At 34.3% G+C, this 13,795-nt stretch overlaps 1 protein-coding gene across 1 annotated transcript in view; it reads left to right on the top strand.

Moving 5' to 3' along the window:
- LOC148953808 (uncharacterized) overlaps nt 1-13,795 on the top strand; it is a 76,912-nt gene that overhangs the window by 24,612 nt on the left and 38,505 nt on the right. The window contains exon 4 of the mRNA XM_089085912.1: nt 9,155-9,465. Coding sequence (XP_088942038.1) covers nt 9,155-9,465 — 311 coding nt within the window. The remainder of the gene's footprint in view (nt 1-9,154; nt 9,466-13,795) is intronic.

Here is a 13,795-nt window from a genome sequence, read left to right as displayed (position 1 = left end):
GTGTCGGCACCGGAGTTTTTTTTGTATGATCTTTGCACTGTTTTTAACAAAATGGCCATCTCAAAATTTGTATCGGATGCATTTGGGAAAAAAGGCTTGGGTGGGGGGGGGGCTAGTAGCCCTCAGATCATTTTTGATTCTTAAAAGGGTTACTAGAACTCTCGATTTCCAATCGAATGAGCCCCCTCCGAAGTGTATGCAATGACCCCTTCCATATGAAGTGCCTCTGGAGAAAAAAATAATAACAAATAAATAAATAATAAAACATTGGAGTCCTATGGCCTTTACTATAAGCAACGCTATAGCGTTGCCTCTGATAGTTAACAAGTTTTTTTTAACCCTTATCATACCTCTCAACTAATTTTAAAGTAAAATCTTTATTAGAACTTGCCGCCGGCTCCAATAACCAAGAGTTCACTGCTGTTTTTACGTCGTCATCTTTTTATCTGTCGCCACTGAGGTGGCAACCGGTTGAACTGGAGACGAGACTGGTTTCGCATATCACGCCCAAAATCGCGGCAACAGAACATGGAATGGAAAAACACACAGTCCCCTGAAAATTTGAAGGCCAAACATCCTCTCTCCCAGCGCAAAATCATGGCGTCGGTGTTTGGGATTAGGCATGGTGTTTTTTTGTTGTTTTTTTCATGATGTCAACGGAAGAACCACTATCAATGCAGAAGCAAACTGCCTAACCCTTAGAAAGCTGTAGGCCTACAGGGCGATAAAAAAAAAAAAAAAAAAAAAAAAAAAAAAAAAAACTTGGTTTGCTGACAAAGGAAACTGTCCTTCTTCATGCAAGACAATGCAAGATCTCACACTGCTGGTCAGACCCGCAATTTGGTGGCTAGTTTTGACTGGGAAGTTTTAGATCACCCATAAGACAGTCTGTTGTGAAGTTGTTGTAAAGTTGTACTATTATGGTATTTGAGTGTTGTAGTCGTACATGCCTTTATTCTCCCTTTATAGGGGAGATAAACTCTGGCCCTAAGGTAATTAAACTTTGGTAGCGTGCCTTAGGCTATGACCGAACTAATAAGGCGTACCGACCGGGCATGTTCGAGGGGCTAAAGGTAGATCATATAGAGGCTGTCTAAAATACAATACTTATATCCAATTTACATATAATAATTAAAGATATAAATATTCTATTGGGACTGGCTGTCCCAAGTAGACCACAAGTCCCAGAAACTACAATAATAAATAATAAGATACAGACACTTATAATGATCTGACAAGATCCCAGGGTATTTCTAAAGAGAAAATAAACGGGCAGATGTTCTCCCTGCAAGTCAAAAAGTCTTTCTTCAGTGTCAAAAATCGGGGTATATATAGGAAAAACTAACCACGTCCTTTCGGTACATTGACGCATTTAGCCAGGAAATTGGTTATTGAGGAAGTTCCCTCCAAGCCCACACAGTCCACGATTATAATCTTTATCTTAAAACGTGGTAGTTAGAAACTTTTTTTTTGCCTCTTGACATGTTTTTACTCAATTATTATTTTGCCAAATTAGAAATCTCTACCAAAATACTCCCCATTTAACGAAGAGTTGTCCAAATTCTCAATACTTTACTTTCAAAATAACTTAATTTTGTATACAATTAATATGCTGTCATCTTTGGATCATTTTGTGCATATACTCTCAGTGGATTTCCTTAGGGTCCTGTTTTTGGTCCAATATAGGCCATGTTCTTTTCTGTCCAAGGATTTGATTTTGAAATTCATCCTCGTTTCTCTTTTTCTCTGTCTCTAGGACTGAAAAATACTCTTTTTACCCTTCTTATATGCATCTTCTGTTTTAACTTGACCCCAAGCGGCTTAAACATCATATTAGTGGTTTTGCTTAAATTAGATTTATATTAGAAAAGTTTTATGAATTTTTTTGAGTTTAAATTTAATTCCCATTAATAATTTAATTTATCTGTGTGATGTGGTTAATATACCGTTTATTTTTCCTTTTAGAATTTTAATGGATAAATTATATATAACATTATTGTTTTTTAACTTTTCACATATTTTTCCAGCACAAAACATTTTCACATATTTTTAGCCATTTGGGCTAGGTAGTACATTATCTAGGCCTAAATTAAGTTCTGATTATATCTCACTTTTAATGAACTTTTAGTAAAGTCCGTATTACTGCTATAGTTTCCAAATATCAGTTGATCAAGTATGGTTTGGTTTCTGATGGTATGAGATGATAGTATCAGGAAATATTTGAAGTGGCTTCAAAATTTGCTACTTTCCAAAAATGTTTCAAAATACTATTGAAAGAAAAATGGATCTAAAATGATGCTACTAAAAATTTTATTTCCAAAAAAAATAGCTAAGGCTGTATCTAAAATGAATATTCACATTAGAATAAATATAAAGCATAATATTTTACATATATAGTCGAAATAGAAACTAAATTATGTAAAGTTTAATTCTTTTCATTACTTTTCTCTCTTTTAATTACTCCAAAAATTATATCTCGCTTAAATCGAAACGTTATATTTCTTGCTGGATCATTCTTTTCAAACTTAACAATTAGCGAGCCATTTCACAATAAAAGTTATTTATACGTTGACTTTATGTTAAACATTTATAAATTGCATTAAATCACTAGTTAAAACTTAAAGAAAATAAAAACATAGTATATATATACAATCATTGTGTAATAACTTACACAAGTATTTAAGTCGCAAAACTAGATATGTTATTATACTATTGGTTGAAACTTAAAGCATTTTTAAAAACAAAACACGGTATAGACTAGTATTGGAATTAATTCCAATTATTGTTTTGTTAATTGCTTATGAAGTACTAATCTAGATTAATTCTTGAATGATATAAAAATAAAAACACAAATACTCAACATTTAATTTACTATATTTACATGGATAATTTAGGTTATATATATATATGTATATATATATATATATATATATATATATATATATATATATATATATATATATATATATATATATATATATATATATATATATATATATATATATATATATATATATATATATATATATATATATATATATATATATATATATATATATTAACAGAAGTTATGTTGATACATAACTTAATTGTTAAAAAAATAATAATTATGTACTCTAATAATTTATTTAATCACTGCAATATTTATTCTTTGTACAACCTTTAAATAAGTCCGTCAAGACTTTTATATGATAAGTCGTAACTGCAACTAAAATATTTACAAAAAAAACTCCAATCTAACAAATAGATTTATACACTATAACTGGTAAGTATGATTAGCCTCTATATTGGGGCTTGGCAATAGTTCATATAACTTGACTTTGCTCAAACTTTTCAGACTTTTGAGCTTTCTAATTCTTTTCGAATTTTTGGTACTTGAGACAGTTTTATAACGTTTTTGACTTTAATCTCTCTTTTTAACTTTAATGTCCTTTTGGTATAAAGCTCCATTTATAGTTTAGATCTGATAAGTTAAAAAATTTTGCTGTTCAATTTATACCTGTTATGCCATTATCAAATGACTTTGCCTGTACTCTGAAGGTTTGCTTACCAGGACTGCCTTCTGGTAGCTCCTTATAACGTTTCCAGGCCCTCTTGTCGTGGCTACAGCTAAAAGGACTATTATGAACCTGCACACACACTAATTAATTATTTATTATTGCCACAGTTTTTGATTTGTTGCCAAAATTTTCTCTTGGGCTATTCTTTTATCCGAAATGTGACCCTTCTGCCGAAATGCCGTGCCTTCATGGCACACAGTTATTTATAGGTTCTTAAGGCTCTTATGTGCCTTACTCTTAATTTCTATGCCATGCTAGTAAAATTTTCAATTTTAGTAAAATTAATATTACTTTTTATTTTACTTATTTAGTATAATTTTCATACTAGTTTCGTTCGGCCAGTTCAATAAGTGCGTCTAACAGAGTTTAACTGACTTAATTCAGTTTATTTTACTTTTAATTTATTCTTGATATATTTTAAACTTTAACCCCTATCTTTTTTTTGATTCTTTATTTAAATGAAGAATAAGGTTTTTTTTTCAAGTTTTTTTACTATTTTTCAGTAAAATAGGTATTTACTAATAATATATTTTAATGTTTTACGTTTTTTTAAAACCCTTCACAAGTTTTTATGCTGATTGCCCTTCTTTGGTCACATTCATTTTCTCCATTTTTTTCAGAGGTGGGGGGGGGGTTGTCTAATTTTTGCAACCTTATGTTTTGAAATTATTAAAAGTTTTTATTCTAAAGTTTTTGTGTTAGAAAAGTAATGTAGTTTTTCAGCTAATTTTTTTTCAGAAAACTTTTAATTAAGTTTTGCCCCGCATTTGCTATTTCTAATTTCTTCCTTGAAAATCAATTTTTACGATATACTTGTTGACAATTTCATCCCAGCTTTAATTACTATTTTATTTGCCAAAGAAAGAGAGACAATACTTTCGTTGCAAGGCTAAATAACTTTGAATTGGGCGCTCATTATCGGTGGTTTATTGATAAGCTTGAATCTGGGAGAATTACAAGAATGAATTTCTGTTCATTACTGCGAGTTTTCTTTTGTTGTGTAAAGCTATATTTTATTTTCAAAGAAAAAGTGGATGCTGTTTAGTTTGTGTTAGGGTTCAACGAATTGGGATTTTGGTGTTTGGGTTGGCACAGGTGAAGACCAATTGTTTAAACTAGGATTTTCCTGTGCCAGTTTGTTTTCTCAGATCCAAAACATCGCTAGTGTTAAAATTATTATCTTGCACTACTATGGTTTGCTTGTGACGATGAGGTTTAATTTTTGGCTTATTTTTAACGGATTTTGTCCTTCTTTTACCTCCTGGTAAGTTTTTAGGCTATAATTTATTTTTATATCGCTTTTCAGTTCTTTGACCTAGCACTCATTTTTCTTTCTAAGCTTATTCTAATTGTTGCTTAAACCTTTATAGCCCTTCTTTAAAATTTCTTTTTTTTTCTTTTTACCAGTTTTAGAAAATAAAAAAAAATATTATATTAGACTATGATTAATTACAATAAGATTACAGTTAGCCTTTACAAGTCGTCTACTTAACTTACACTTTTGCTGTTTTTCCCATTATAATAATTTATAAATTCTTAATAAGAAATTTTTTTTTCAAATTTAGCTGGACTAGCCACCTCTAAGGGTCAAAGGTCAGTAGATGCATTGCAATTACTTAATAACAAGAGACCAACAGTGTTTAAGCTTACTCCAAATTTGCTAGCTTCCCATTACCCCATTTCAGGAAACTACCCTCCTTCGTTTTTTTTTTTAAATTATCCCCCAAAATATATTTTTTTAAAAATAAAAATAAAAAGACTAGCCGTTTAATTCTGATTTTAAATTTTTATAATTTAATTATTTTAATAAAACCAATTTGTAAATTTAGTGGCCTTATTAATTTCTTTTATGGAACGTAGCCTAATTCGTTTTGACAAGTCTTGTCATTTACACCGTTCGTGAAGTTTTATCTCGTATCGGAAACAAAATTTTTGCAGGAAGCTATGATGTCACTTCAGATCGGAGCTAATTTCTTTTTTTTCTGTGACTTTTTTCTGGTAATAATGTTTACTGGCGATATATATTTGAAGGAAAACTTGATATTATTTACATACCGATTAAAAAAAGAAATATAGATATTTCTTTAGAGGCTTTTTACTCGTTTTATTTTTATTTATTATTTTTTTCAGTTATAATTGTTTTATTCAAATATTAATCTGCTGGGGGCTACGCTTATTCTGCCTTTATCCGTCTCTTGGTCCAAATTTTGGACCCCAAATTTTTGCTTATCTTCTTTATAATATTGGCAAGTTTTTCCGTGGTCTCTATAGTGTGGTTTACAAGGCTCTAAATCCAAGCGCGGTTTTGTCGCCTCGTCAAATATCTTTTTTCTTTGTTTATCTTGATATTTGGCCTTTTCCATAAGTATTTTACCTAATTGTGCTGCTGACCAAATAACTTGCTGCTACCCCTCTGGTTTCTTTACTTTTCTCCACAATTTCTCTCTTAAAAAAGGTTTTCCTGGCAATGGTCCATGTTTAGTGCTATCAGTTACTATACACAAATTATCAGTGTCACCTTCTGTTAGGTTGCGTCTGGTAGATGGTTTTTGTTCCAAAAGCCATTTTGCGTTAAGACTGTAGGTGAGTCTAATGTATGAAAATCAGATAATTTATCGGTTCCTTCCTATTTTTCTTCCTCTGCGATTTTTACCCTTGGTTTATCACATTTTAAACCTGTATGTTGTGTTTGATGTTCTTCATTGCTATCATCCGTTGAGAATCGAATATGTCCTCTCTTCTCTTGCTTGTTATGGACAGTTTGTAGCTAAGGCTGGCCTAAGTACTCCGTCCACTCCTTCCAATCTTTGTGGTCATTAAAAAAGTCAGAAAATTCGCATGCTCTTCTGATATATACTGGTGAAATCGTGTCCTCTACTTCTTCTTCCGAAAGCATATGCTCTGTATTCCACTGTTTTGAAAAAAATCCGTTTTTCATTTTATTATGGTGTAATACTTCTTCGTGTTGCTTATACTGATGCTTTACAACATTTGTTAAGTTGTTTAGTAAAATCTTTACAATTCTGACGGGCCCATCCCATTTCGGTTTTAACTTTTTTGTTCCTTCCAGGTTAGTTTTGTACACATAAACCAAGTCTCCTAAACGGTAATCTGTTTTATTTTTGCTTGTTCGGTCATATTTTTCTTTTTGTTCTTTTTTAGCATCTTCCAGATTGTCTTTAACTTGTTCCCCAGCTCTTTTTATTTGCATCACCATTTCTTCCTTGTTTTTGTCTAAGATTTATTATATTCTTTCGTGTTGTATTTCATCCAAAAAAATTCTGGGAAATGTTACATGCTGCAAAAAAAATGACGTTTCTTTTAAGGTATTCGAAAACGCTGTATGTATTGCTAAGGCTACAAAAGATAAATGTTATTCCCAACTGTTATTTTAACCTATTTCAAGTGATACTAGCAAGTAAGCTAATTCCCTATGCTTACTTGAAACCTTTCAGTTTGCTGCTGCCATGTACAACGGGGTAAACCATTGTTTAACTTCCAGATATTCTGTAGTTTCTTAGGATAATTTGGCTCTAAGACATGGCCCATTGTCGCTAAGTAAAACTCTAGGAAAAATTCCGTGTTCCAGAAATAGGCGATTGACCAAAACTTTCGCAATGGTTTTTGTCTTTAGTTGGAAAAGCGTATAGATATGAATTAAGATGGTCGACTATGGTTAGTACGCACCTGTTTCCGTTCCTGGAAACTGGTAAACTTCCTCCTGGTTCCCCAAATGTCTATTGACATTAATTCCCTGACCCCTGAAGGGGTGGGGTATTTACCCAATTCAGCCCTATTGGTCCTAGGTTGTGACTCTTGTTTGCTGCACTCTTGGCAGCTTTAAATAAAAGCTTTAACTTTTGAGTATATTTCTGGTTAATAAAAATTTTCTTTTAGTCTCATGATAGGTTTTGCTTCTCTCTAGTGACAGCCGGTTGTTGCATGTGCCTCCTGTAAAACTTCTCCTTCTACAGATTTTGGAATTATTGGAATAGTTTTAAAGTACTTTTTTCAATATTCTTGCAATGGACTATGATATCTTAGGAGAAGATTATTACTTTCGTTAATATCGAAAATATCTAGGTCCTTTGAAAAGTGTTTAAAGTGCTCTGGCAGTTCCGTTCCTTTTGATAAAAAGGATTTCATCTGCTAAACAAAAATCATCTTTATCTTGATGATCCGCAATATTTTCATTAGATAGTATTTCTGGCCCTCCCAGTTCTTTCTGGATGGTTGTTACCAAATTTCCTTCCGTATCCGGATTTCGTTACAAATAGCATTGTAAATTTATTGTACGGCCCTTTCTATATATTGGGGTATATGAAAATGCTTTCAGTCGCAATATTCACCGTGTATGCAGGATTTAAGTATTCTGCATCGCATGTATCCAAATTAATGATTTTTAGTCCGCGCGTAAAATATTTTTTTTTCCAAGGAAAAATTGTCAAAAATATTCTGTAAACATTACAACTGGTAAAAGCTCCCTTTCAACTGTCGACTATTTTTTTCTGCCTCCGACAGTGACCTGCTCGCGTATTGGACTATTGATTCTACTCCTTCAGAATTTATGTTTAATAATATGGCTCCGATACTGTACCCCGAAGCATCTGTTTGTAAACAGAAGTCTTGTGCCAAATCTGGTAATTTAAACATTGGCGCCAGTAATAGTTGCTTATTTATTTCATTTACAGCTTGCTTTGCGTCTACAGGACCTTTAAATGTACCTGAATTTTTCAAAACGTTTGTCAAAAGTTACGGTCAGGCTGCGTGATTTTCAACATATCGTCTGAAATAGCTTAACAAACCAAAAACGGATCTGCAGTTTTTTTTATCTTCAGGAGGCTTTAAATTTTCTATGACTCTAAATTTTTCTGGATTTGGTCACGCCTCCATATATATATATATATATATATATATATATATATATATATATATATATATATATATATATATATATATATATATATATATATATATATATATATATATATATATATATATATATATATATATATATATATATATATATATATATATATATATATATATATATATATATATATATATATATATATATATATATATATATATATATATATATATATATATATATATATATATATATATATATATATATATTTTTTTTATATATATATATATATATATATATATATATATATATATATATATATATATATATATATATATATATATATATATATATATATATATATATATATATATATATATATATATATATATATATATATATATATATATATATATATATATATATATATATATATATATATATATATATATATATATATATATATTTCCTCTTTCCCTGTTTTTGGGCCACGGATCCTGTTGGAGGGGGATGTCTTTTTTTTTTTACATATATGGCAAGTTAAACAACAGTTCAAGATAGAGAGAATAAAAAGTCATGAAACAGAAACTAAATTAATTCTTTTGGAGGCCTACACACCCCGTGCCTGGTAACTAGGAGGGGTTGGTTATAAATCTCTACTTTGTTCTTTGGACCCAAACAGTTAAGAAATAAAATATTTCTTAAATTAATGTTATTATTTTAGATCGAGTTACTCTACCCATCAAGCAAAGCAGTGGGCTTGAACTACCCTACTTACACATCTGAACGGTTTATTAGGCGTCTCAAATCTCTTTGCGTTTGGTTAAATACTGTAAGAACGCTAAGAATGAGAATTGATATTGTTGGGTCAATATTCCATAATACGAGCAACAAAGTTTTATGGCCGCAATGGCCTGTCTGGAATCTTTCACCAAAAGAACAAGAATCTGATCAAAGGATTTCAACAATTAAGCTAATAAGAAGCTTTAGTGAACCTGGTAACAATACGAAATCGGATGGGAATGATCAATCAGAGTGAGTTGCTAAGTTTTATTAACTGTAAATAATCAGTTAGGCTTATTCTGCTTCAGTTTGGCATATCCTGGCCAATTCCTTTTATTCATGCCTTTTCACCATTATCATCATCTGCACTATTTTTCCATACAGCTTTGCACTTTATGGCAGTTATATAGGGGCAAGATTAGTTTTATATAAAATAAAGGCAAAAAAACGGACAGCACGACTGTGCAACGGGCCTGATCGGATTGTGGTAAGGCCCTGAAATTAAATAAAAACCTTATACAGCTTGTCAGATAACTTGTCAAACGAAATTACATCAATATTTTCGCAGTTGGTAATAATTTTCCCGTTAAGATAACGCCAAAGTAAATTTTGCAGAAACTTGGAAACATTTAAACAAGCATGGCTGAGGAACAGCCAATCACTAGCTAATAGCAGAGGTCAGACTTTTGAATTAAATAATTGTATCTCAGTGGGAAATGGCATGCCTATTCTACAGGAGGTAATGGCCTCGATTCCCAAGGATGATAGGTTTAAGAGTGAACTCTAGTTATTGTTACTTCTTCTGTCCGGTAGCCACCTATACCTGTGTCCAGAAGCGAAAGGGCCCAATTACTTACAAATAACCCTAATAACCTTCCCAATATTCATTTGTTTCATCTTCATAGAAGAGATGTCGTGTAATTTAGGGGTCTGACAAGGATTACTTGCTAAAGTACTTACAAGGATTACTTGCTAAAATCTCCCCTCCGAGGGAGGGGAGAGCGAAAAGCTTTTATCTTTCATTAAGGTGAGACGGTACCTTAATGGATCTCTGTATATTGTCAGTTATAAAACTTTTTCAGTTTGTCTGGCCAAACTATTTAGTATTGATTGGGCGGTCTTGCCATAACTTGTAGAGCCTAGATTACAGACCCGAATAAACGACAGCAAACTAAACCTGACAAATTTAAAACCTGAAAACAAAAAACTTTTACAACAGAAAAGTTTTTTTTATTGTTTAATATATTTTTTTGTGTTATGGGCTGAGTTCCCCCGGGGCAAGAAGCAGGAAAGTATTAGGTTAATTATTTAGATAATTTCGGAGACCACACTGCCTTTCCATGACGATAAAATAAAAGTTCAAAATAGGGATAAAATCATTTTTAATAGACAGTGTATAGAAAACACTGTCAGTAAAACAAGAGTTTTACTACTGATGACGGTCACTATATATGTGACCGAAATATCAGGTATTTTTTTGTGAATTTTCTATACACTGTCTATTACAAAGGATTTTATCCCTATTTTGAACTTTTATTTTAAGGTTAATTATTTTTATTGACGAGAGGTAAGATCGTGCCTGAGAGTAGGATCAGAACCACTCCGGGCAGGGCCGTATCCAGGATTTTTGTTCAGGGGGGGGGGCTACCCAATTATTTCGCGTGGACTTTTTTAACATCCTCGAGCAACATTACGTTAGTTCGAGACCGTTAATCTGCCCCTTGCGAACGAGGACGCGGCCCCTCGGCATACTTTGGTATCTGTAAGGTTTTTTTTTATTTTTTTTTTTTTTTTTTTTTTTTTTTTTTTTTTTTTTTTAGTAACTCAAAAACAAGAAAAGTATTTACATACAGTTAAATACCACAAGCTTTTTTTTTCGGAGACAGCAAAAACAGTTAACGCAAAAAGAAGCCAAATAGTAGAAGTAGTCTATATATTTTTAGTTTTTTTTAGCTAAAAGTAAGGGCGAATATCTATAAAACGAAATCCAGGCGACGATTTTTCTTCCCTGCAAAAATGTCGATGACCTTGTCAGGGCAGATGTCAACGTCCCTATGGACGGCAAGCAGGGCTAAGCAACTCAATCGTTCTTCTCCTGTTGAATTTCTCAGCCAGGTTTTGAGCCTTCTGAGTGTTGAGAAACTTCTTTCCGGAGTAGCAGTGCTAACAGGTAACGTCACAAGAACAGCCAGAAGAAGAAAAAAATTTGGAAAAAAGGTGGCGTCGTATGCCTGAAGCGAAGACACAGCACAAGTAGGCCTCTCTGATACCGGAACATTCTCCCGCTTGATGCGCCATAGCTCAATTTCTTGCTTCAGACAGTATGGCTCGGTAAGAATATCGCCATACAATTCAACCAATGACTCCAGGTTTAATGCCTTCAGATCGACAGAAACAATTTTGGCAGGAGAAAGGACGCTGAGATTTGACAGCAGTTTCTGGTGAAGCACAAATCGTTGTTTCAGCTCGGAAGTGAAGGGGTCCAGGAAAGGAATGAAGAGCGAGGTTATATATTGATTGATAAGGTATGGATCGTCTGCATGCATACTCCGGCCACCTCTCGTCCTTGGACGAGTCATCTTCAGTCCTAAGTCGCTGGCAAAACGCTGAGCTTCGTCGAAAATAGACGTGAAAGCAGTAGGAGTATTTCCTCGCATTTCCTTTGTTTTTGAAAGGACAGTTTTCGCATGCCTTCATGCAGCTTCCAAATCACAGTCAACTGACTAAAGAGTCTTGCACAGGGGAAGCGTAATGCAGAAAATCTTTTTGACCACATGGAGACATGCACCAAATTGTGACTGGCTCATCATGTCCAGCGATTGTGCCGCTTTTGGAGAAGTCTGTTCATTTCCGTTCTCTTCAAGAGCTTCCAGGGATCGCAGGATTGGTCGTTACAGCACAAGAAAGGGCACAACTGAATCTTGGCGCTCCACCCATCTTGTTTCGCAGAGTCCAGTTAAAGTATGTTTCCTCGAATCCGGTAGTATTTTGTTGATCTTCTCCTTTAAATTATGTGTCCTGAATGGGGAAGTAAGGTAAAAACTGCAGACTTGTGACAAGACACCGAAGAAATGCTTAAACGCCAGAATAGAGCATACAGAAGAGATGACCAAGTTGAGACTGTGCGCACTACAATGGACGTAAAGCGCCTTCGGATATGTTTCACGCATAACAGCCTGGACACCTCTAAGATGCCCACTCATCGCTGCTGCACCGTCATATCCCTGACCAACCATCTTGTTCAGGTTAAGACCAAGGCTTTCGAAAAATCGCAGGATTAATGAAGCCAGACCTTGCCGAGTCAAATCAGAAACTGGGGTAAAACCAAGGAAGTCCTCATGCAGGTTCCCTTTGAAAGTGTAGTGGACGGAAAAAGACAGCTGCTCGGTATTTGTAACATCCACCTTTTCATCGGCAAGCACCAAAAGCATTGACTTGTGTTTACTCTTTCCACAATAGACAGCTGAAGAAGCTCCCCGGATGCGGCGATAATACCAATCTGGGTGATGGGAGAAAGATTTATGACATTTCCGGCCGCAGAAAGAAGATGGATCTTCAGAACATCGTCACCTTGTCTCACCCCCAGCCGCAGTAGTTATTGGAAGTTGCCATTATTGTGAGAAGGTTCTGGATCCGAGACCGAAATGGGGCCGGGATCGATGGTACAACGAAGGGCCAGCTGTTGCCGCCCACAAAATATCACCATCTCCACAATTGGTCGCAAGTTCTGGCGTTTTTTTTGAACCTGTACTTTCCTCAGCACGTCAACTCGCAGCAAGATATTGTCCTGCCTTTTTCTCCGAGACAGAAATGAAGTTTTTAGACGATAGGATGCATTTTCTATAAAACTCAGCTTGTTGTTGAGCTTTGAAGCCCTCTATCGCATCCTTCCAGTTCCTGAATGGTTTGGTGACTAGATTCCCCAAGTGCTGGTGGCAGCCTTTGCCAGCTGTCTGACGAGAACAAAACGCAAAATCTGCAAAAAGCAGCGTCTTCAGACGGAGAGTAGGACAACCAACTGAAACGAGCGAACCAAGTTAACTGAAACTTCAGCTTCCGTTTTTGGGATACTGGAAAAATTCAGGAGATATCTGGAATCCAAGGGCTCTTCAGCAAACGAAGTTCAGAATTTGCATCGAGACTGAATGATTTGTTGACAAAACGACCGATGTCATTTGCAAACAACGACAGAGACTGGGTTGGTGCAGGTGCGTAGTGTTTGGTTCCAGTGTGCGTGATTCAGAAGCTTCAATGATGGCTCCAGTGCCCTTCAAATCGACAGGTGTAGATGAATGCTCCGCAGACGTCCCGCTAACGCCACTGTCAGAAACATCCCTGATCCGCTTAGGCGCGAAAAACGACGTAATGTCACACTTCCTCTTTATGTTGAAAATCGCTCTTCTCTTATCCAAGTCCGAAATTGAACTGACAATCTTGCACTCTCTTATAACATTTACCTCGAGCCCCCATTAATCCTAATTTACTATGCAAGGTCTGACCTTGCATAATAAGGCAAACATGGGGTTACCTAATTGCGTAAGCTGATCACAACCGTTTACCCACAAAATTGCAATAGGATTTT

The sequence above is a fragment of the Artemia sp. Qi Xiang Cuo genome, chromosome 3, assembly GCF_049724085.1.
Source record: "Artemia sp. Qi Xiang Cuo chromosome 3, ASM4972408v1, whole genome shotgun sequence".
Lineage (NCBI taxonomy): Eukaryota > Metazoa > Arthropoda > Branchiopoda > Anostraca > Artemiidae > Artemia > Artemia sp. Qi Xiang Cuo.
Note: the sequence above shows the minus strand (reverse complement) of the source record. Positions and strands in the feature narration are given on the sequence as shown.